Source organism: Gymnoscopelus microlampas, assembly GCF_963454915.1.
Source record: "Gymnoscopelus microlampas genome assembly, chromosome: 18".
NCBI classification, from domain to species: Eukaryota; Metazoa; Chordata; class Actinopteri; order Myctophiformes; family Myctophidae; genus Gymnoscopelus; species Gymnoscopelus microlampas.
This window is the reverse complement of record NC_139955.1, coordinates 18443623-18468802: the sequence shown is the minus strand read 5'-3', so window position 1 is coordinate 18468802 and position 25180 is coordinate 18443623. Positions and strand designations below refer to the sequence as shown.

The window sequence follows — 25180 nt, the reverse complement described above, 5'->3', positions numbered from 1 at the left end:
CCCAGAAGCAAAAAAGATTTGAGTTAAAATATGTTTTAAAAAAAAACTTTTCACGACCCCCCCCCCCCCCCCCCCCCCCCCCCACACAAAAATGCAGATCTACAAGCTCGTAGTGCGGCGCTCGATGCCACGCTACGAGCTCTGCTATTTTTTGAACAGCCAAAGACATTTAAAAATGACACAGTATGCGTTCCCGGATTGAATGGGTTAATAGATAGCCCCGAACTTACATCAGGGATTGGTTGATAGGCACGGATCCCTTGAGCACCATTGAGAGTGTCCTTTCACCCGCCCAGCTTAATGGAACAGCTCTCATTGTTTTATGAAGAGAGCTGTAGGGATAAAACAGGAGATTGAGTGATGGGAGGGAGGGGTGGGCGGGGGGGTCGCAGACCAAGAAGAGATATGTGGAATAAAGAGGGAGATGGAGACGGAGCAAAAAAGGATAAAGGACGGTGAGAGAGAGTGGAGGTGACACGTGGAGAAAAGCAATTATCATAATTTCTGCAGGTAGCCTGTTGGATGTAACGCTATCTGTTCTATCCAGGAGCAGTGGTTTTCTCGGATTTATTGCACTGACCTTTACTTTATGACCTTTAGAAAGCGGCTGGATTCTCGGGGAGCGGCTGCACTTTTTTTTTTTTAGAACATTTTCTTGGACTTTCTTTCTTTCTCACACTGTTCTTGGTCTCTCATGCTCTCCCCCCCCCCTCTCTCTCTCTCTCTCTCTCTCTCTCTCTCTCTCTCTCTCTCTCTCTCTCTCTCTCTCGGTCTCGCTCTTGCCACACGCGAGTGTGTCTGCTGACCCATAACCCAAGGCAATTTCTACTCCTTTTTGAGGGGATTTCGTTAGAGTCACACTACATTAGTGGGGAGGGAGGACTTAATAGTTTCTGAAATCCCTCTTCATTCTAGTTAGTAAAGGGGTGGGGGGAATCGACTCGGGCTCGGCACTAAAGAGGGAGAAGCCTCGTGTCAGGCCTACCCAAGCAAGCCGATCAATGCCGGCTATGGATTGTCCTGTCCAGACACTTCATAAGTATTTGGCTGCTTTAAATGGCAACTCCATTTAACAAGCAATCACTGCTAACTACCTTTGTTCGCGAGAGCTCAATACTTGGGGACAATCAAGCCCAGCCTGGCTGTTAATGCTGCATTATGAACTGTCCCCTGATGCAGAAAATGGCATTAATTAAAGATAAAAACCCTCTGATTTGATTCCTCTCGTCGAGCCTGTAGAGAGTGGTTAAGCTCCTCTACCTTTCTCCTGTGCCAGCGCCGGTCTCTGCCGTTCAAACGCACTAAAACCCTCAGTGTTAATTAATGTATAGTATAATATATTGGGTTACATTTGCACACGTTACCATTCGCTGTCGGGGCGAAAATCTCATATGTCCAAAACTGTTACTTTTCAGGATTCAAATTCAAACATAGCAAAAATAGCAGACCTAACTGTACAAGCTTGTTGATCTGCTATGTTTGATATTTTGTGTGACACTGTAGTATGATCAAGTAGAGAATTAATTCACGAAAAAACACAAACATTTTAAATACGGAGATGAGAGGTTTCTGCCCGACATTTTGGTTAAATTAACAGTTGGGATTTTGCGGCGCAGCTGAAATGAGAATGCAAACAGCCTCTCTATTTCTTTACAAAGTCCTCTGCTGACATTCCGCGGTCGCCTTGTCGTTGAGACACATGATGAAACGGCAATCGGAGAGAAATGCCTGTTAATTTAACCGCCGCCTCGGTTGAGATTGCACAATTTGTATTCATAATGCGCGGCTTTATTGATGCAGCGATTTGTTAGAGGGCAAAACTCATACAGTGCGACTTGAGTGAAAATATGTTCATTAATCCACCGAGCAGGTCTCAATGAGAACCATTTCATATTCATAATCTATTACTTATTGGTTATTCTGTCCTGCTGACTCCAGACTGCCACTGAGTAGGAAATGTCAGGTCATATCTCCAGGGTGCTTCATTCTGTGTGTGTGTGTGTGTGTGTGTGTGTGTGTGTGTGTGTGTGTGTGTGTGTGTGTGTGTGTGTGTGTGTGTGTGTGTGTGTGTGTGTGTGTGTGTGTGTGTGTGTGTGTGTGTGTGTGTGTGTGTGTGTGTGTGTGTGTGTGTGTGTGTGTGTGTGCGCGCGCGTGTGTGTGTGTACAGTATGTGTGTGTGTTCTGTGTGTGCTTGCCTGTGTGTGTGCGTGTTTGTACATATGTATGTGTTTGCCTGCGTATGTGCTTGCCTGTGTGTGTGTGTGTGTGTGTGTGTGTGTGTGTGTGTGTGTGTGTCTTCTCTATCCATTCTGCAGACGTGTGTCTCATTACATCAGTCAACCTCGTCTCGCTCCCTGTCTCTCGTGGGCAGAGCTTAAGAACGTCTATAATCTCGCTCCTTCATTCTCTGCAGAGGAAATCTTTGTGACCAGATTGTTGTGGCCTTTCTGTGCAACTAGAGAAACTCTGTCATTGTTTGTCACCATGGCAACCCCCATCAACATCATCATCATCACCCTGACAGATTAATTGTGGCCGACTCACAGTCTTACATTAGACCAGTGGTTCTCCACTGCATTAGACAAAAGTCAGTGGTTGCTATAATAATGAAGGTTGCTGGTAGCGCGGTGGCAAATGACCTCAATCGCAAACATTTTGAAGCCTTTTTGATAAGCTTCTGCAAGGATATGAAAGTTCCAATGTCCCGAGGACATTGTAAGCAAAACAAAGATGAAAGGCCATATATTTATATTCATTTGCCTTTTAGCTACTTTTATTATACAAAGAAATGTTCCCACTGAGTTTCGGAATCTCACAGAATCTCAAAAGACACAGCAACACAGAACATAAAGTTTCATCAAAAAGAGACTTAAAAACAAACCACAAGTTACGGTACATAAAAAAAACAAATGTTCAGTAAAAGGAAACGAGCGCTCAGTGGTCATTGAAGTGTCCATGGGACTGAAGATTGAAAACACTGATAGGTTTAGGAATCAGCAGAGAACAGAGAAACATAACATAACTAGTTGTGAGATATGGTAACAAATGTTGCAAAACAGAGTTCGATTTGGCGCATTTTGAAAAATACAGTAGGGACGCCAGGGTGCAGTCCAGCCTGTCCGAACCCAGACGTCGAAATGAGTATGTATTTGCGCTTTAATGTGGTTCACTGATCAAGCATATCAGACAGTCTACATGCATTTCCAAAAGGACATGCATGTATTTAATTCAGTCTGACTAGAAGCAGTGATGAAATGTAATGGACCCCTTGAGACAATCAAAGCAGAGTAACATGTGTGGGGGGGGGGGTCAAACCACAGTTCATATTGACCCAATGTTCATCTGCATAATGTCCAAAACGTTTAAATTAAAAATATGTATTAAAATAGTGAAAATAGCCTCGACGCAATCAGCTATTTTCACTACTTTTGTGCGATACTCTTGTATGATGAAGTAGGGCATTCATTTACGAAAATATGGAGAAACTAGGTTTCTGCCCGACAGCATTGATGTGCTGTATGCTTCCAGGTCACTGCCAGCTACTGTAACTGCCAGGTCATTTTTGAGCTTTGCAATGCTAGTGAGAGACAAACTTTTCCTCAGGGCCTTAAATATTGGCTTTTTGCATGACCTGGAATGAAGGTTCATATATTTATAAACTGCTACCACACATACATACGTACGCACGCGCAAACACAGGCACGCCCGCATCCAGATGCAGACACGCACGCGCACGCACACACACACACACACACACACACACACACACACACACACACACACACACACACACACACACACACACACACACACACACACACACACACACACACACACACACACACACACACACACACACAAATACTCTCTCACTTTCACACTCAGTCGAACTTAATCTCATTCTCTCATGAGACAGCATTACTCTCAGGCCATCAGAATCCCATTAGCTACACTGAATCATAAGTAAGAGAGAGAGAGAGAGAGAGAGAGAGAGAGAGAGAGAGAGAGAGAGAGAGAGAGAGAGAGAGTGAGAGAGTGATGATGGGGTGGGCTCTATCAAGTAAGTGAATACCAAGCAATCCATTCACCTCTCTCTACACACAGACCAGCGTTAGCATCTCGCCCGGAGGCATATAGACATACAGGAGCCAATGTGTACATGAAGACTGACCCACAGAATTAAATTGATTCTTCAACGATCAATACTTACACTATAGTGCTGTGCAGTTATTAAATCGACTCAGACGTATAGGTCTACTGTGTGTGTGTGTGTGTGTGTGTGTGTGTGTGTGTGTGTGTGTGTGTGTGTGTGTGTGTGTGTGTGTGTGTGTGTGTGTGTGTGTGTGTGTGTGTGTGTGTGTGTGTTTTCATCTGACGATGCAACAAACAAGCATCAATCTTTCTCCGTTCATTCATCCCCTTTTTCATTTGTTTTACTCTCTGCTCATCCTCTCCTCTCCTCTCCTCTCCTCTCCTCTCCTCTCCTCTCCTCTCCTCTCCAGACGGCTGTCCCAACCTATGTAATGGGAATGGCCAGTGCATGATGGGACAGCAGAGTTGGCACTGTGAATGCCAGACGGGTTGGAGAGGACCGGGCTGCAGCGTTGCCATGGAGACATCTTGTGCCGACAACAAGGACAACGAAGGAGGTGACATTATGGGATGGAGCTCAACTAGCGGGAGTCTTAGCGGAGCATTGGGGTGTCATCACAAAAGGGGAAGGATGAGTTAGAGAAAGACAGAAAGAAAGAAAGAAGAGGCATGAAGGCAGGAAAGGAGGAGATTAAAGCAGAACAATAGAAGCAAAATACCCCCAAAATAACAAATGAAGGAGAACAGAGGACAGAACCAGGATTAATGTTCTCCTCCCTCATCCCTTCATCCTCTCAGATGGTCTGACAGACTGCATGGACCCAGACTGTTGCATCCAGAGTCCCTGTCAGAACAGTCCCCTGTGTCGAGGCTCCAGAGACCCCCTGCAGGTCATCCAGCAGAGCCCCCTGGTCCAGACACGCGTCCGCTCCTTCTACGACCGCGTGAAGATGCTGGTGGGACGGGACAGCACGCACATCATCCCTGGAGACAACCCCTTCAACTCCAGGTATGATGGCAAGGCACATGAACGCACGCACACGCACGCACACGCACGCACACACACACACACACACACACACACACACACACACACACACACGCATGCACACCCACACCTTAATGGGCTAGAGTCAACATTGTTTAAGATAGAGGTAAATCCAGGTGTGATAGCAGCAACAGTTGTGAGAATAAAACACTGGGCAGGTACAGTTAACGCATTCACTGCCATAGGACGACTTTGACGACTTTGGATGTTTTTTTTACATTTATTTATTTATTTTTAATTCCCCCCACAGAACCAGGAGATAACGTGATTCAAAGATTTACTGCTCCATTCACTTCCTGGTTAAAGTATTTGGGAAAAATTCTGGATCTCGGCTCCTGTGTTTTACTATGTATTTTAGGCGAGACATGCTATTTTCAACACGTATAACAAGCGAACGGGAGGACATTTCATTTTTTTCGCGGAAGCACAGTGAAACCCTCCGTGATTAGCAACCATCAGGGGATCGATCATACTGGAGATAAATATTCTGTGACTACTTGAAAAGTTAAGAAAATCGCTGTCAGTGGATGATTTTTTTTTCTGGCAGTGAATGAGTTAATAGTCAAGAACCAAACCAAGATAAATATCAATAAAAATACACATAGAAATCAAATCAAATGAGATACTGGCCCTAGATATCTGCACTGGATTTCTGATGGAGTGAATGAGCGAACAAACGTGTACAATGAATCTAGCAATAAATATAAATGTACAGCAAAGTGAGCAAATCTGGATGCCCGAGTCCCTAATTATTGCTAATTGATGAATGGTGAAGGATGTGAGTGATAAATGGATAGACAGATTGGATGATTGAAAGATGGAGAGATTAATCAATTCAGTTGATGGATGGATGAAAAAATTATCAGCTTGATGAACCTCTCTCTTTCTGTCTCTGTCTCTCACCCTCTCTCTCTCCTTCTTTATCCTCTGTCTCTCCATTTCTTTGTCTACTTTCAGTTTGGCATCTCTCATCAGGGGTCAGGTGTTGACTATAGATGGAACTCCTCTGGTCGGAGTGAATGTGTCCTTTGTTAATTATCCTCACTATGGATACACGCTGACGCGACAGGATGGAACGTATGTACCCCAGCTAAAACCACACTAAATATAATGCTATATATAGTAATTAATTACAACAACTTAATTAGCATTCACTGTATGCCTTTCGGCATATAAGAAGTAGCTCAATGGTGTGTGTGTATACAGAACAAAATAATAAAATAAAACAATGTTGATAATCGTACAAGAAGACAAGTGGTAATTAAATAGAGAAAAAAGAGAAAAAAAGAGAGAAATGAATAAGTGGGAGCCAACTGCTTCACAGTTTTAGAGCAGCTTACATGTTAATGATATCAGGATATAATATTCCACTTCAGTGAACTGAAACGTTTAGCTTGCTGTGTATCGCACACAAATCCTCAGTGTTCATTTATCTCACCGAGTGTAAGAAGTGTGTGCACTCTCGGAGTAAAAGGATTTTTACTGTGCCCGCTCAAACTCCAACAGGAGTAAATCAGAGGGACATGTTACAACAACATGCTAGTAACTTATTACAGTGCTGCTCCGTTAGCTAACTGCTAACTCACCCTGGCGGCTAATAGCCTTTCACCACCCGTTACGGCTGTCTGACTGAGTCCTTGAGGGGGTTCCAGGTGGTCCCCAGCTAAATAGTTAGGAACCAAATTGGCTCTACAGGTCTGTAACTCCAAGAGTCTGTACAAATCGAACCAAATGGACCCGTTTTGGTCCATTTGTACACTACCTCTGAGTTATGGCCGTCCATAGCCTAATGCCTACCAAACTGGGAGTCCTTGATGTTTGAAAGTTTTATTTTTATTATTATTATTCTACTTATCCTATCCTAGTATAAAATGAAGGAACCTCTATCCATCATTCTGTCTGATCCGCACAATGGGTTGACCATTGACATAAGAGTGGCAAAGCCAATTTTCCACTTTTAACAAAATTCCAGCTGTGGTTTCGGTCCCATAGCCTGGATGGACGGTGGGTGGAAATGGCGGGGCGTATTATTTTAAGTACACCCCCCTCCACCCCCCCATCTAAACCTTTGACCATAATTTTCCCTCAATCCCTCTCCAGGTTTGACCTGCTCGCTAACGGAGGAGCCTCGCTGACCCTGCGCTTTGAGCGCGCTCCCTTCCTGAGTCAGGAGCGCACCGTGTGGCTGCCGTGGAGCCAGTTCTTTGCCATGGACACCCTGGTGCTGAAGACGGAGGAGAACACCATCCCCGGCTGTGACCTGAGTGGCTTCATCAGACCGGACCCCCTGGTCATCGCCTCTCCGCTCTCCTCGTTTTTCAGCTCCAATCCCGGAGAGAAACCCATTGTACCTGAGACACAGGTACTGCACCAGAACCTGTTCTGTTCTGCTGTTGTCTCCCTTTCTTTCTTTCTTTCTTTCCTCAGAAAGCACCTATTCTTTTATATTTTTTTAGTTTGTATTTTCGTGCAGCACTTTGCATAACGTTTGTAAAATGTGCTATATAAATTAAGTGGATTAGAGTGGATTGGATTTGTTTTTCTTTCATTTCGGGGACATTCATTTTAATTTTGAATTCATATTCTTTCTGTTATCCCTCCTTTTCTCTCATGCTGTTCTGTCCTTGAACTGTCATTGGAACCGTGACCATGACTCCCTCTCTTCTCTTTCTCTCCTACGGGTTGATTTAGAAAATCTTATGGTATTGTTTCAATGATCCTTTTTCCTCTTGTGCATTTAGTCCTGCTTAAAATGATCTCAGGAAACTTTGTTTTATTAAATTGTTTTTTAAAATTAAAACTCTCTCTCTCTGTCTCTCTAATCCCCCTCTAATCCCTCTCTCCTTCTCATCTTCTGCCCATTGTCTTCCAGGTACTGCATGAGCAGATCGAGGTTCCGGGGACGAGCCTCAAGCTGTGTTACCTAAGCTCCAGAACGCAGGGATACCGGTCCCTGCTGAAGGTCACCATGACCCCGGCTGTGTTCTCCATGGGCCTCCTTAAAGTCCACCTGATGGTGGCCGTGGAGGGACACCTCTTCCAGAAGTGGTTCCATGCCTCCCCCAACCTGGCGTACACTTACATTTGGGACAAGACCGACGCTTATGGACAGAGGGTGTACGGCCTGTCGGAGGCAGTGGGTGAGTGTGAGGGGACGTAATAACGTAAGAACATTACGAGAACATTAATAATACGGCACTTCCCCAGATTCAGTCTCAGCTTTACCAGCGAGGAAGCACTGACCGTGGCACTGAAACGAGACAGTGTCATACATAGGGATCTGGAAAGATAACGCAGGCTGTTCCACCCTCCCTCCACTGTACAGCCACAATTCAATGTTTTTTCCCCCCATCTCCTGTCTGTTTTTCATCAGGGCTTCAGTCAGACAGCCGTAACGGGTGGTGAAAGGCTATTAGCCGCCAGGGTGAGTTAGCAGTTAGCTAACGGAGCAGCAGCCTCGGCGGCCTGCTGGACCCTGAGTGCTATAACGTAACATTCCACTGTCACACGGTCTCACCGCCGCTGTCAGAGAAATGCTGCTGTCAAGCAGGACAGGGACAGGATGGACATCTGGGAGACTGGAAAACAGAGAAAGAGCCCTAAATGTTTCAGCATGCCACCTAAAAAGGTTCTATATGGCAGAGGTTCTCAAACTTTTTCATGTCAAGGACCCCCAAAATGATATGTATTTGGCTGCGGACCCCCATCGCAAAAATATTTTGTACCGGGATCTTTCAAAAATAGCAGATCTACAAGCTCATGCCGTGCTATGAGCTTTTAGATCTGCTATTTTTGAATAGCCAAAGTATAAAATATGGTTAAAGTGGTTAAAATGATTATGACGCTATATTAGCTCATTTTGCTGGGGACCCCCTGGTACCCCCTCAAGGTGGGGTCCCCGGACCCCACTTTGAGAACCAATGCTATATGGAACAGTTTTAATGGTTCTTTATAAAGAACCCAATTAGCTTTTACATTTTTTATTAAGAGTAGCCAATTATTTTCACCCCGTTTTTCCTCACAATTTAGTCGTTATGGCAATTAATTCCTCCCACTGCTTGCCACTGCTGCTGTACCCTACTGGGGTACCCGACCGGGAGGACATAGCGCTTCTGTCCTGCTGCTCACATTCAACATTCCTCGCTGACAGCCGCTGCCCCAGCCCGTGGGAGTCAGTGGCAGTGCCTCCTCAGCGACAAAGATCACCCTCCCAGTTTCCCTCCCCTGAACACGGCCAATTGCGTTTGTGTTGAGTGTAGACGCCCGGCAAGCCGTATGCACCACGGAATCGTGCCTTAAGCTATTTTTTATATAACCTAACATTTTTCTTTCTCTCTCACTGTATGGGTTATAAGCTTACTATACAACATTTACATTAGTTTGGGTATAGAATAAACTTGTTTACAATTTACAATTTAGGCATTTAGCAGACGCTCTTATCCAGAGTGACTATTGTCAATAATTAGGTAAATTATAAAAGACATGATAATTACATAACGATGATAAAAGACATAATTAGATTATGATTGAGATTTAGATATTTTTTTCTAATCATTTCTAGTCTTTCTAACATTGCTGTCTGCAATGTTGATGCGTAGTAGCATCTTTCTAACACCACTCTGACATGTGCTAACACACTAATGAAGTGTCTTCCATGGTGGTCAGAACACGCGTCCATGCACGACCACACACACATGCTCAAGTACACACTCGCATACAGACGCTCTCACAGTGGCGGCCACTTAACACCTCATCACACCCTTCCATGTATTCTTCCCAATCAGCGATATGTCAACAGGATTACGTAATAGGGCTGTAAGGGATCTTACGGCACCCCCTGTTAAAAGTGTGTGACTATGACAACCAGGCTGTCCTGAGGGGTTAGAGGCCCAACGACCAATCTGTCCCAATTATCAGGGTTTTTAATTGATTTAGCATGTGAGGTAGAAGTGATAGGTAGGTGTTAGTGCAGGTCTAGGGTTAGATGCTAACTAGCTGTTCTGTGTTTCACACATGACTGCGGGTAATTCTAAATTTGTACTTGTTATGCTGCTTTGTCGCAGAGTTCAATTCCGTTGTTACACACACCTCAAAAAGTGCAATTGAGTACATCAGACCAGAAGACCAATTATATACAAGGTTAAAAGAATGGAACATGTTGAGGGGAAATAAACCAAGTTTAAGAAGAATACAATTATGGGCACATCTGGATGGCACTCTGTAAAGTTCCTGCCTATACCACCATGGAGACTGGGGTGTGATTAATCTGCGGTAACTCCGGCTTGCCCGGGCGCTCCAACGAGCAATACTGGTCGTGTTCGCAGGTGGGAAACCAGCGGTTGAAGGCGTTCTCTGTCATGTTAGCCTAGGGTTGGGATCCGGAGCCGGAGCAACCGGATCAAACATTGTGGAATCGGAATCGGTTCCATCACATTTGTAACCGTTTACGGAACCGGTTTATCTCACTGTCGGAGCTGGTATGTGGACTTCACGTCTGCTATATATACAATTACAATACCAGTGGTTCTTAAACTTTTTACTTTCAAGGACCACCATAACTCTCAGAGTTACAGACCTGTCAGGGTCCATTTGGAACCCGCTAAATGCTGCTATTTTTGCGGAATGTTTACCTGCAGTATTTTCACCGAATGTTCGCCTATTATGATGACATGCCCAGAATAGGGACACTAGTGGGTAATCAGTGTAATGACACGGGAGTAGCAAAAATATATTATCAGGCCCGGACCAATGCCGTAGCGGTCCAGGCACCTAGGCTCAATGTAGCCTGACAGCGTGTCGCGGGTTCGAGTCCCGATCCCGACGGCCTTTGCTGTGTGTCACTCCCCATCTCTCTCTCCCCATTTCCTGTCAACCTACTGTACTATCAATAAAGGCATAAATAGCCCAAAAGAAAGAAAAAAAAATATGATCAAATTAACAGTAAAGAGATGTGTGTGTAGATCCTGCCTTCATAATTCAATGTTTTGCATCTTCTCATGACGTTTCTGGGCCCCCCTCCCCTCTGTGTTGTGTGTCTGTATTGTAGTGTCCGTGGGTTATGAGTACGAGTCCTGTGCCAGTCTCATTCTATGGGAGAAGAGAACAGCCACCCTGCAAGGCTTTGAGCTGGAACCCACTAACCTGGGAGGATGGTCACTGGACAAACATCATATACTCAACACCCGCAGTGGTATGTACTGTACACACATACACACACACACACACACACACACACACACACACACACACACACACACACACACACACACACACACACACACACACACACACACACACACACACACACACACACACACACACACACACACACACACCCAACACACACGCTTATACATACCAGCACACATGAGAGAGCTATTTCTGAGAGCACCATCGACAGTACCATCATCTGAGTTCAGTGCTAATGCCACAGTGCGGAAATATAAATGGTCCTAGATGCCCCCCTGCTGTGATAATCAATGCACTAATGGAACGGACACACTGTCTGTCTGTACAGAGCAGAACACACCAAAAGCATTTGCCTTAAAATGTAAACAGATGCATACACACACACACAAACACACTTAATATTCTCTCACTGCATGTCGTCGCTGTCAGGTGAAAACCTCATAGGTCCAAAACCGTTCCTTCAAAAAAAGTGTAATTAAAATTGTGAAAATAGCTGATCTACAAGCTCACGATGCAAAGACGCGATGCAAAGCGTTGTGAGCTTGTAGATCTGCTATTTTCACAATTTTAATTACACTTTTTTTTTTTTTTTGTATGATAAGGTTGGGCATGAATTCACAAAAAAAACTTGAAAAGTTGAAATATGGAGAAACACGTTCTCTGCCCGGCGGCAACGATGTGCTGTATGCTTCCATGTGACTGTCAGCTAACTGCCAGGTCACTTTTAGGTCACGTTTGAGGCTTGCAATACTAGTTTAGAGACAAACTTTGCCTCAGGGCCTTAAATATTGGCTTTATGCATAAGCTGGAATGAAGGTTCATATTTATAAACTGCTACCACACATACACGTGTACAGTACACACACACACGCACACACACACACACACACACACACACACACACACACACACACACACACACACACACACACACACACACACACACACACACACACACACACACACACACACACACACACACACACACGCTTATACATGCCAGCATACATGAGAGAGCCATTTCTGAGAGCACCATTGACGGTACCATCATCCAGGGGTCAGTGCTGATGCCACAGTGCGGAAATATAAATGGTCCTAGATGCCCCCCCCCCCCCCCCCCCGCTGAGATAATCAATGCACTAATGGAACGGACACACTGTCTGTCTGTACAGAGCAGAACACACCATTTGCCTTAAAATGTAAACAGACCGATGCATATACACGCACACACGCACAAACACACAACCACACACAAACACCACACACACATGCACGGACGCACACACGCACACAAAGACCAAAATGACGACCCACTGTCCTCTTCCAAACTCTGCCCAGGCATTCTCCACAAGGGCAGTGGAGAGAACATCTTTGTGACAGAGCAGCCCCCGGTCATCAGCAGTGTGATGGGGAACGGGCGGAGACGCAGCATCTCGTGTCCCAGCTGCAACGGGCTGGCCGATGGAAACAAGCTGCTGGCGCCGGTGGCTCTGGCGACGGGCATCGACGGCAGCCTCTATGTCGGAGACCTCAACTTTGTGCGCAGGGTTTACCCCTCCATGAACACCACGGGCATCCTGGAACTGAGGTAGGGAAGAGGAGAGGGAGGAACGCCTTGAGATGATGGGACGTGGTGATGTCGAGGAAATCTATACTGTAGCCTATATTAAGTATAAATCGTAGTTACTGTATGAAGTACAGTATATTAACACATTAAGACCTGAAGCCGATTCTACAAATGCCTTCTAAATCAGTACTTCTCAAACTTTTGTCAAGGACCCCCAAAATGATATGCTTTTGGCCGCGGACCCCTCCATCTGAAAATGTTTTGTGACAGGGAATGTGCAGAAAGGTGGTGTGAAACCTAAATAAAGCTGAAAAAGACATCTAGACTAGTAACGGCGTGGCCTCCTTGTCCAGTCTTTAGCTATTGATAGTACCTGGATGTGCAGTTTCAGAACAAACCGCTATGTATTATATGAACATTAATACAGACACGATTCAAATTGTACATTTGATTATGGCTGAGCAGGATTCCCCCTTTGAAATAACAAACTTATCCTAAAATCATCTTTTGTTCATCAGTTGTTAGACAACTGGCAATTCTAGCAAGTCCGTCCCTCCTGGTTATGAAAACGGAACAATAATGCAAAAAGCCTCAAAATAGCTGACAGTATTTTTTTCATACTTTTGTATGTTGTAGTTGTTTTCTAAATACCAAACTATTAAGTGTGTTATGATTGGCTGTCATCTGGGACAATGAAAAGGTGTCCCTGCGGGGTATGGAAATGTAACAGTTGCATGAGTGACAGACAAACAGAAAAACATTCTGCGGCATCGTATCCCATTTTGTGAAAAATAATAATGGTGATACTCAGCTGTGCGTAATTATTTTGCACAGCCCTTCATCACACTGACAAACTGTGGACAAGTTGTGGTGATGGCCTGTCTCCTTTTGCAAATGGAAATAGTGATCTTTATTCATTCTTCACCAATAACAACCAAAGTGCTTCACAAGAACAATGTTGGTGTAACTAGGTTCACCGATGTTTTTCTAATAATATGCATAGAAGAACATTCATGTTCTTCTTAAAACTGTGGTCTGTACGTTTTATGTCCGTCTACCTCTCCCAACAGAGAGGTAATTGAAACAATGTACAAACTACAATATACAGTAGATGTACTGTAGTGTTCAATCCGGTGCGCCGTCTGCTTCAAATAACTTTATTGACAATGACAACCATTAGGTGTCCTATACGACACCATGCAGACACACCCTGTTCTAGAAAGAAAAGGGAAGGAAAAGTAAGCATTTGTGAAAAGGTAGAAAACAGAGAGAAACGGCAAGGAAGGGGGAGAGCGAGATGAATCAGAAGACAGATTGGGAATTGGAGTTGTTTGATGTTACAGAATGCTGCTGGAAAGAAGTGAGGGGGGGCTGAGGGATTAGATTAGGATAAAATGAAAAGACAGGAGAAGATACCAGAGGAGTTGTCTGCAGTACATTGAACATGAAGGACTAGATCCTCCAAGGAACCCTAATGAAAGACTGAGAGGCTCTGGGGATAGGTTGAATTATACACTGTATGAGACTGAGACAGCATCTCTTCTGGGCATTTGAACTCGTATTCAAAGTTTTGTTTCTCGCACCACAGCCCAGCCTGCTTGTAGTTCTCTCTGTGTGTAAACTTGAGTGTTTGACTGAATTGACTTTTGTTTTCCTGTGCTTTTGATATGCTTTCTCATTTGAAGGAACAAAGATTTCAGACACAGGTAAGATGCTTAACCACCTTTTCCCCACAATAGTGTTTTTGAACTTGAAACATAATTAGCACAAATTACTTTCATGGTGATTATGTCTTTCATTGTTTCCCTCACATATGTTTCGTTCCCCCCTTCTCCCTCTCATAGTAACAACCCCACCCATAAATACTTCCTGGCTGTGGATCCAGTGTCCGGGGCGCTGTTCATCTCAGATACGAACTCCCGGCGAATCTACCGCGTCCGCTCACTCACGGGCGGCAGGCTGGTGTCAGACAACGCAGAGGTGGTTGCTGGGACAGGCGAGCAGTGCCTGCCCTTCGATGAGCGCTGTGGCGATGGTGGCAAGGCCACCGAGGCAACGCTGATGAGTCCCAAAGGTCAGTTAAATGGAACATCCATCTTAAAACATGTTAACATCGCAGCAAAGCATGGCAGAGTTTTGAAATCGGTCCTGTCTGTTTATTTGTGCTTGTTTGTTAGCAAGATGACATGAGAACGGATGGGCAGATGTTCATGAAACTTGGTGGGAATGATCAGTAGGTTGAAGAGATCCTTTACTTTCGGATCTAAAAGATCAAAGGTCAAGGTATCTATCAAGAAAATGAAAAAGAGACATTGGGGTGGGTAGGGTTTTTTCCTTCTTTTCTGTGGATAATTAGCTAAACATATACAGTATGACATGACCATGTCTAGATATTTCCAGCACTGCTACAATGGTGTTTAATGTTTCATACATTAAGCTCACAACACGCAGTGATGCATATACACAGACCGCCACCAACCAACAAATACTGTACACAACACACAAGATAAAAAGGAGTTACAGGAGTTAGGCTCTGGCTAGCTTGTCATTTAGGGCTTTGATAGGACAGGGGGACAAAGGAGTTCTTAAAGCGGTTGAGCTTGCACTGGGGGGGCTCTGAAGCTTTTGCCTGAGGCACCCATGTCCTACTCAGGGTGGAGGACATGGGTGGGGTCTGAAATAATCTGCTGGGCCTGTCTGATGATAGTTTCATCACAGACTGCCTGTAGTGTGGGATGCTGCCTGACTCCCATGATTTGCATGGTTCTTTGTGTTGGCTTGGTAATCTGGGCTTTCGGTTGTACATCGTGGTTGCCAAACCTCGGTTGAAAAGCCAGTCAGTCAGCACTGTCTTTCTGTCTTGTCTTGTCTATGTCTTGCAGTGAGACAGAGGCCATGTGATGTGACAAAAAATGAAACATGAACCCTGAAAGGGATTAAGTGGTTCTGTTGAAAACGCAAGCTGTGATCACTTAATGTTCTCCTTATTGTGGACTTTCTGTTTTCTATGAAATTTGCCATTTGTCTTCTGCTTTGACAAAGAGTCTGTGAATCATCTGTCCACCAGACTTTTGTCACAGAAAATTAGAAGACAGACACAAAATAACCAGAATGTGTTAAACGTCATGGAATGCTGTTAAATATGAATGTAGGAGTCTCTGAGGGCGCATGACTTTCATAAAAATCACTCCATTAATAGGTTAACGTTAATCTGGTATATAACCTCCTTCCGTCTCAGCCCTGCTTTGGTTAAATCACATTATGTGCAGACATGGAAGTATTGGTGATTAAAAACATTTGAACCCTTTCAAACGCTAACCCTTTCAAACGCTACTAAGCAGAGTGTCGTCTGTGTGGAGTGTGGACACAATAATATATTCTTGTCACTCAAAATACATTTCTCCCATATAGCGATGTTCAAAATATAATGTATTATGAAACATGTCCTGTGGGAATGCGACCCACTGAGATAAGACAGAACCCTGTCCTGGACTGACTGCTTTGTTTTCAGTGAGTAACAAAATGTGGTTTGTTATCTGGCAGGTTTTTTTTTATTTTTAGTTATTTTGGGGCGCTGTTACCTCAAACAAACCCACCTCTCTGAACGCCTGCTGCCTGCTACACCGACAAATCTGACACTGAAGCTCTGACACTGAACCACTGGCAACGAAACGAGTCGAGAGACATAAACAAATGAAAATGAGGAAAGGACGGGGGGGGAGACAGACACACTGAAAATAAATAAATGATATGTACTGTATATAGACATTTGGGATTTGGAGAAGGAATGGAGCGCAGCAGATAACAAACCACTTTTTTTGTTGCTCACTGAACACGAAGCATCCAGTCAGGACAGGGTTCTGTCTTATCACAGTGCATTCCCACCCGACATGTTTCACAACATATGCATCTTATTTTGGACCGTCACCAAAACTTCCATATCTGATTCTGCACCGATTGTGATTGAACTAAAGCAGGCCAGAGACAGAAGGAGGTTATAAACCATATTAAAATTAAATCTATTAATGGAATAGTTTTGAGGTAAATTAAAGCCTGGGTAAAAGAAGGCGAATGTTGTGACACCAAACTGTCTAGGATGTCACACTGTCATATTTCCTGTCACTGATTTTTGTGTGTGTGTGCGTGTGTGCGTGTGCGTGTGTGTGTGTGTGTGTGTGTGTGTGTGTGTGTGTGTGTGTGTGTGTGTGTGTGTGTGTGTGTGTGTGTGTGTGTGTGTGTGTGTGTGTGTGTGTGTGTGCTTGCGTGCACATGTATGCTTCAAGAGGATGAGCGTTGGGAAGACCACAATGTAACCCCCCCATGTATCTTGCCCTCTCTCTCTCTCTCCCTCTTGCTCTGTGTCCTTCACCACATCCCCCAATGTTCTATGTTCATCTCAGTCCATTTAGAGCTATTTTGGGGCGCTGTTGCCTCAAACAAACTCACCTCTCTGAATGCCTGCTCCCTGCTACACTGACAAGACTGACACTGAACCACTGACACAAATTTAAAAGGTTAAATAAATTAAAAGAATACAAATACATTGAAATGAAATGAAACCAAATGAAAATGAGGAAAAGAGGGGTGAGACAAATTGAAACTGAAAAAAGAGAAAAGATATGTATATTTGGGATTTGGGGAAGGAATGGAGACAGAGCGCAACAGATAACAACCACTTTATCCACTTAGTCAGCACCTCCCTAGGATATCTGGTTCCTATCTGCATTCCTTCTATATCGGCTCAACCCTGCATTCCCACTTATCTAAAAATGAACACTTTGTTCCTGTGTGAAACACTGAGGGCTTCACCTACTGTACTACGGTAAAGCCCCCAGCCAGGGAAGTAAAAGTCTTTGTGTGCATGCAGACAGACTGTTCTTGCAGGCATGACACTTCACCTTTATGTCCCTCTCCCCTTGCCGTCCACAGGTATTGCCGTGGATAAGAATGGCTTGATGTACTTCGTGGATGCCACCATGATTCGTAAGGTGGATCAGAACGGAATCATCTCCACCCTGTTGGGGGCCAACGACCTGACCGCCGTGAGGCCCTTGAGCTGTGACTCCAGTATGGATGTCAGCCAGGTATGGAGGGAGAGAGGGAGGAGGAATGAGGGAGGGAACAGAGGGATGTGGGTATAAGGTGGGAGAGGGAAAGGAAGAGAGCAAACAGAGGCGTGGAGGGACAGCACTGTGGTTGGAAAGACAGATGTGGCGATGGATGATGACAAGACATCGCTGTGAGGCCATGGTGATGTCAGGGTGGATGTCAGCCTGATAGCAGAGCAGGGAGGATCAAACAGACTGAAGTAATGGATCACAGAGTGAGGAGCAGTCTTTATCCAAGTCTCAAGCCTGATATATACTTTGTTGTGTGATGGAGTATTATGCATGATGCCTGTTAAGCGTCAGGCCTGTCCAAAATCACTCACAAGACACTACACGTATAGAATATGCTTTATAGGGAGTAGTGAATGAAACATAGCCTCAGTCTTGGAAAATGAAGGGGACAGCTTCTGTATCTACACACATCACCTCAATAATAAGCCTCTCTGGGTATAGATGCTGATAATAATAATTATTATATCATCATCATCGTCATCGTCGTTGTCTAAACAATGATACCATCTTTGGTGAACTAAAACCCTCATGTGGATGTACTGTCACTGATAGCTGTCTTGTCTTCCTGCTAGGTGCGTCTGGAATGGCCCACGGACTTAGCAGTGAATCCCATTGATAACTCCCTGTATGTGCTGGAGAACAATGTCATCCTACGCATTACTGAAAACCACCAGGTCTGTATGAGGAGGCTCATCCAAGGCTACAAATCCCTTTGGGTGGAAACTCATTTCCAGGTTTTGACAAGGTTTAGTCCCAATTAGACTCTCTCGTTTTTAATTCCAATGTCATTGTGGCTTTATTATTTTTCTCGGGGGATTTTCCTGAGCAGCCCCTCATGCTCAAAGGTTTGGTGTGATGGTGGTAACATTGCTGCTTAATTAGCTCCGGGGAACATTTCAGTGTCCGTTAAATGTTAAAGAGTTATGGGGACCTATTATGCTCATTTCCAGCTATTATATTTCTTATTCTTGGACTCTGAATAGATTGGAGTACATTTGCATGATTCACAGTTAAGAAAAAAATCAAAACCCTTATTACGGCTGGCTAGAGTGGCTAGTGCTAGTGTGTGTGCGTGTGCATGTGCGTGTGTGGAGCTCGTAAACTGCTGGACAGATCAGTTTCTTTGTGCACACTGCCAGTAGGCCTAACAGAAGTACTTCTGTTTAATATGAGCATTATTATCATGAGCACAGAGTGCTGCGCTATGAGCTTATAGATCTGTTATTTTTGAAAAACATTTTTGCAAATCATTGAATTTATATATTTTTAAAGCGAACATTTGTAACTCAAATCTTTGCTTCTGGGGGGTCCCTGGAACTAACTATTTTGAGATGGGGGTTGGCAGACAAATACATCATTTAGGGTGGTCCTTTATATGAAAACGTTTCAGCACCACTGATATGGCGACATTTTTTAGAAAACGATTAGCATTTAGACGACATTTGTAGACACGTTCCCGGAATGAATGGGTGAAAGCAAAACATCTGAGTACTTCTTCCCCCTATGTCCACAGGTCAGCATCATAGCAGGTCGTCCTATGCACTGCCAAGTGCCGGGCATCGACTACAGCCTCAGTAAGCTGGCCATCCACGCTGCCCTGGAGAGCGCCACCGCCATCGCCCTGTCACACACCGGGATCCTTTACATCGCCGAGACGGACGAGAAAAAGATTAATCGCGTCAGACAGGTATGTCACACACAATTACACTACAATTTGGCTGCCCGGTTGCTTTATAATGACTCTTGTCAGTCTGACGTTAGATTTGTTGGCGAGCAAAACTGACATCGCAGCTGTTGTGGAGGTGGTGGGGCGTTTTCATTGGGTGAAATCAGACGTTCTGAGGTTGGCTGGCTTCCTCACACACAAGGCTTGAAGTTCTAAGTCGCCACGACTGATTTGAGTCATTTAGATTCCATGGAAGACTTCTATGGAAGCATGCTGCGCACCGAAAATTGCCCATCTACACACTGTTGCGCTTCAACGGCGCGTTGAAGCGCAACACGTTGTTGTGAGCTTGTAGATAGGCTATTTTCAGTTATTAGAGTATTTCAAGAGTTCATATTAGCTATTGTAATCGTGTTCAGAAGCTGGTCTTGGATATTTCATAAAAGCAAAGGTTAATCTGCGATTTCAGCCAAGAAATCTGCAGCAAGAACAGGGGTTTAGAATGATAAATACCAAAACATCATAATTCTACATATAGTGCTAATTGTTTAGGAAACAGAGTGCTAGTGTGTGTGTGTGTGGTGCTGGGGGGGGGGGGCTTTCACAATGTTTCACAAATCGCAGATTAGGATTTAACCAAACATTTCAGTCGTGATACTTTTGCTTTAATCCATGCACACACTACTGACTGTGTTTTGATAAGTCTTACATGTAGAATGCTCTGCTACCCTGCTCTATCTGTCCTATTCGTTCCATCTCTCCTATTTCATGTCTGTTTGATCTCCCCAGGTGAGCACTAACGGAGAGATCTCTCTGTTGGCGGGCACCGCCTCCGACTGTGACTGCAAGAACGACGTCAACTGCAACTGTTTCTACGGCGACGACGGCTACGCCACCGACGCCGGCCTGAACTCGCCGGCCTCTCTGGCCACGTCGCCCGACGGAACGCTGTTCATCGCCGACCTCAACAACATACGCATCAGGGCGGTCCGGGCCAACCGGCCCGGGCCCGCCGTCTCCGGGGCGGCTCTCTCTGGGGCGGGGGCGGGGCAGTACGAGGTGGCATCGCCGCGCGAGCAGGAGCTGTACGTGTTCAACGGGGAGGGGCAACACATCCAGACGGTCAGCCTGGTCACCGGGGAGCCGCTGTATAACTTCACCTACGGCCCCGACGGAGAGCTGACCACGCTGGTGGATAACTGCAACAACACCGTGAAGGTGAGGAGGGAGAGCGGGGGCCAGGGAGGAGGCGCCGGTCTGCTGCGGCTTGTCCTGCTGCCGGAGAACCAGGTGGTGACCCTGGGACTGGACCCCAGTGGGGGGCTGCGGAGCGTCTCAGCCCTGGGTCAGGACGTAGCTCTGATGGGCTACAGCGGCAGCACAGGCCTCCTGGCCGCCAAAGCTGAGGAGACCGGATGGACCACCTTCTACCAGTGAGTGTGATGCCAGCTGCTAAGGTGCCCGTAATCTCTGCCTGTGTGCATCGGCTCTGTGGGTGTACATCTGCCAGTCTATCTGGGCCTATTGAACAAGCTGAATACACAATTCATGAGCTTTCCCCTCTTTTACGTTCCATCATGTTCCACTGCACTCCATTTGCCATTATGCCATACAAGGTCCACTGCTGCCCCCTAGTGTTTTGATTTATCACTACAGTCAGTCATACCCAAATTTGGTATGACTGATCAGCTAAACTAATTCATTTGATGAATTTGCTGATCAGTGACAGATTTTCTGTTTGTTATCCGTTGCTTGCTGCATGTGTGCATGCATGTATGCATTTTTGCATGTGTTTGTCTCCTCTTCACCAATTTGCGTTTCATGTCTCTCATCCCCAGATACGACAGCGAAGGCCGCCTGACCAACGTAACGTACCCCACGGGCATGGTGACCAGTCTGCACCGCGAGATCGAGCGTTCCATCAACATCGACATAGAGAGCTCCAGCAGAGACGATGACGTCACAGTCATCACCAACCTGTCGTCTGTTGAAGCTTCGTACACTGTTGTGCAAGGTAGAGCCTCCATGTATTGTTTGTATTTGTCTGTCTCATTATACTGGTGATTCATTTCACAACATCTTGTTATTTCTGAAAAGTGTACAATAACCAGCACCAGTGCATGTGTGTGTGAGAGATCCGGGCTGTAGAAAAAGAAAACTGGGCTATTATAGCCAATAGCCAGGCCCTATATACACCCCTGCCATTGGGAAAACATTTACTGTAAGCATCACAGTGCGCTGACTATCCTCATATTCCCCATCTCTTACCTCCACCACCATGCACACGGGTAAACAAAGAAAAACAAGTGAACTATGGCCAGTCTTTACAGATCCTTCTAAAAATATATACATATATATAAATATATATCGTGGAAAAGTTCATTTTCTTCCGTAATATAATTCAAAAAGTGAAATTTTGATATATAAGTCCAAAGTCAACACAGCCATCTATCAGGATATTTTAGAGCACTTTGCGCTTCCATATGTTGACACGCTTTATGGAGATGCAGATTTCCTTTTCCATTAACAACTCAACAATACAAATGAGCTTACGGCTGCTATCAAACCAAACCTGGGCCTAAACCTATCAAACAACTCAGCAGTGCCACAGGCTGATCACCTCCATGCCATGCCCGTTGATGAACATCATCATGTTCAAAAGTAGCCCAGACCAAGTATTGAGTGCATAAATTAACATACATTTCAGATGGTTGACTTCTGTTTTATAAATCTTTTTTTTAGTGTTCTCATGTAATATAATAATATTTTGAGATATGGATTTTTGATTTTCATGAGCTGTATGCCATAATCATCAAGATTAAAACAAAATCACTTTATGCACTATGAATCTAGAATATATGAAAGTTTAAATTTGTGAATTATATTACGGAAGAAAATGTACTTTTCCCACGATATTCAAGTGTCATTCAAATCAAATCAGTAAATCGGTATATAAAAGAATATGCAGAATATTGTAGAGAATGAACAGAATTGAGCTTCCAAGAAACACAATTTTGGGTACAGCCATGACCTTAGAGAATGACCATGACCTTTTACCTCACCACCAGTGGTGAGGTATCGCCCCCTGGTGTTATTGTGGAAGATAACACCAGATCTTTTGAGGACAGCATTCCAGGTGTGAGACAGTTGTGAGAAGAGGTAAATCCCCTCTTCCTGGTTTATGTAAATCCTACTTTATGCATAGTTTTATTGGCGGGATAAAATAACCATCACATTAATAACCCTGCATGTATGGGAGGATTAGATTACCGCAAAGTCACAGCGTGTAGAAATAGATAGTGGGCTTTAATTGAATTTAGCATACTCTTCACATGGAGTTGTGTGTTCAATCCACTCCCTTCCCCCAATCTGATCGTCACCTTGTTGTGTAGAATCACTCTATGCTTCTTGTTCCCAGTTAGCCTCATGCTTTTGGATATCATGACTGCCAAATTCATTAACTTGTGTTCAGTGAATCCTCCTCATCCCCAAGCTGTCTCTCTCTGTCTCTAAATGTCTCTCTCTCTCTCGCCCTTGCTCGCACACGCACGCACGCACACGCGCACACACACACACACACACACACACACACACACACACACACACACACACACACACACACACACACACACACACACACACACACACACACACACAGAGTCGCCCACGTAGCCTTCACCCAGTTCCCATGATCCCTAAGCTTATTCTGCCTGTTTAGAGAACATGAAGGTAGGAGAATAATTGGCTGTCCTCTCCTGACCCCTCGCAAAACGCCGTGACATAAGTCTGAATCCGGTCCTTGGAGCGCTGGGCTCTGGGGGGAGCCTTGGAGAATGAGAATAAGCTACAGATGTATTCAGGCCCCGCTCAACGGTCCGCTGGAGAACAAGGGAGGGGAAGTTTAGTGAGATAACTAATTTGAGGTTTTCACAATGTTCCGTATGTTTCAGAACACCCAGGGAGGGCTTCCCTGACAGACTCACTTAGCCAGCTCTCGCTCTCTTTCTCTCTCCCTTACCCTCCGTCTCGCCCTCTCTCTCTCTCTCTCTCTCTCTCTCTCTCTCTCTCTGCCTCCCTTGCCCTCTCTCTCTCTCTCTCTCCCTCCCTCCCTATATCTCTTCCCTTTTGCTCTTTTTTCACCTGACTGCTTGCTTTCTGTCTCTCCCTTCATTAACTTCTGCACAACGAATCCTCCTTACGCCTCAAGCTGTCATTTCACTCTTTCTTCTTTCTCAGTTGCTCTCTCTCTCTCTCTTTCTCTCTCTCTCTCTCTCTCTCTCTCTCTCTCTCTCTCTCTCATTCTCTCCCTCGTCCTTTCCCTCTGTGTTATTACAGAGATTGCTCCGATAGAGAGGGCAGAGAAGATTTATGTAGCCAAGCTGCCGAGTCAATGGAAAAGGCTTCTCTTGTCAGAGTGAGGTGTTGTTAAAATGCTGCCTGGAGCTTTATTACAAATTGGCTTTATGGATCACTGTCGTTTATGGTGAGGCTTCTGAGGCAGGGCCCATCTGATCCTATCACCTTTTGTAGCTGAAATAAAAGTCCCCTCTCTTTTCTGCATTCTGCCAGACCTTTCTGCGGCCAAAAACAATCTCATCTTATCTCCAATCACATCGTTGCCATCATTCCAGCAGTTTTTAGATGTCGGACATACCCCTTTTGACCTCAGTGAAAAGCACGTCTCTCCTTGCTGTGTCATTGTCATTTTGGTTGCTTACTAGCACCCAGCTTTCTAAATGTTCTGCCTTATATTATATTTAATATGATCTAATTGTACCATATGCCTCCAGACTAGTGATCAGTCTTATTATGCAGCATCTAACTTATTTATCTGAGTGGAGCCGGCAACACCCCAAAAAAAAACAAAGCAACAACCATAAGCAACCATTTGAAGCATATGGTTGCTGCTGTTATTAATATTATTATTATTATAACTGATCACAGAGCCATGCTGACAGAATCCTGCTTCCTGTCTCGTTTATCGCCCCTGCAGATCAGGTCAGGAACAGCTACCAGCTCTGTAACAACGGGACCCTGAGGGTGATGTACGCCAATGGGATGGGAATCAGCTACCACACAGAGCCCCACATCCTGGCAGGCTCTGTCAGCCCCACGATCGGCCGCAGGAACATCACCTTACCAACTGACAACGGCCTTAACTCCATTGAGTGGCGTCTCCGCAAGGAGCAGACGAAGGGCAAGGTGACGGTGTTCGGCAGGAAGCTGAGGGTGAGGTCAACACATCCTTGTCAACTTCAGTGACATTGTTTAGGAATGCCTTTTTTGAGTGGTGCCAACCACTCCTATATCTGACTTTGTCCGTGTGTCCGTATGTATGTATGTCTGTCTGTCCAATAAACAAACATTGATGACAACATCAATACGGGGCTCATCAAAGGCACCACTCTCTTCACACAGGGTGTGATTTTTTATTTATTTGTATATAATAATAACAGTGGTGTAAAGTAACTAAGTACGTAACTAAGTATTTACTCAAG

At 44.8% G+C, this 25180-nt stretch overlaps 1 protein-coding gene across 1 annotated transcript in view; it reads left to right on the top strand.

Moving 5' to 3' along the window:
* The window catches only part of tenm2a (teneurin transmembrane protein 2a), a gene marked incomplete at both ends in the record, with an annotated part of 272638 nt that overhangs the window by 237127 nt on the left and 10331 nt on the right, over positions 1–25180 (top strand). Inside the window, 15 exons of the mRNA XM_084041921.1 lie at positions 4503–4649; positions 4891–5101; positions 6098–6217; positions 7241–7502; positions 8013–8280; positions 11187–11330; positions 12668–12917; positions 14582–14602; positions 14741–14970; positions 17826–17980; positions 18589–18690; positions 19530–19703; positions 20472–21115; positions 21521–21696; positions 24676–24911. Coding sequence (XP_083898047.1) covers positions 4503–4649; positions 4891–5101; positions 6098–6217; positions 7241–7502; positions 8013–8280; positions 11187–11330; positions 12668–12917; positions 14582–14602; positions 14741–14970; positions 17826–17980; positions 18589–18690; positions 19530–19703; positions 20472–21115; positions 21521–21696; positions 24676–24911 — 3140 coding nt within the window. The remainder of the gene's footprint in view (positions 1–4502; positions 4650–4890; positions 5102–6097; positions 6218–7240; positions 7503–8012; positions 8281–11186; positions 11331–12667; positions 12918–14581; positions 14603–14740; positions 14971–17825; positions 17981–18588; positions 18691–19529; positions 19704–20471; positions 21116–21520; positions 21697–24675; positions 24912–25180) is intronic.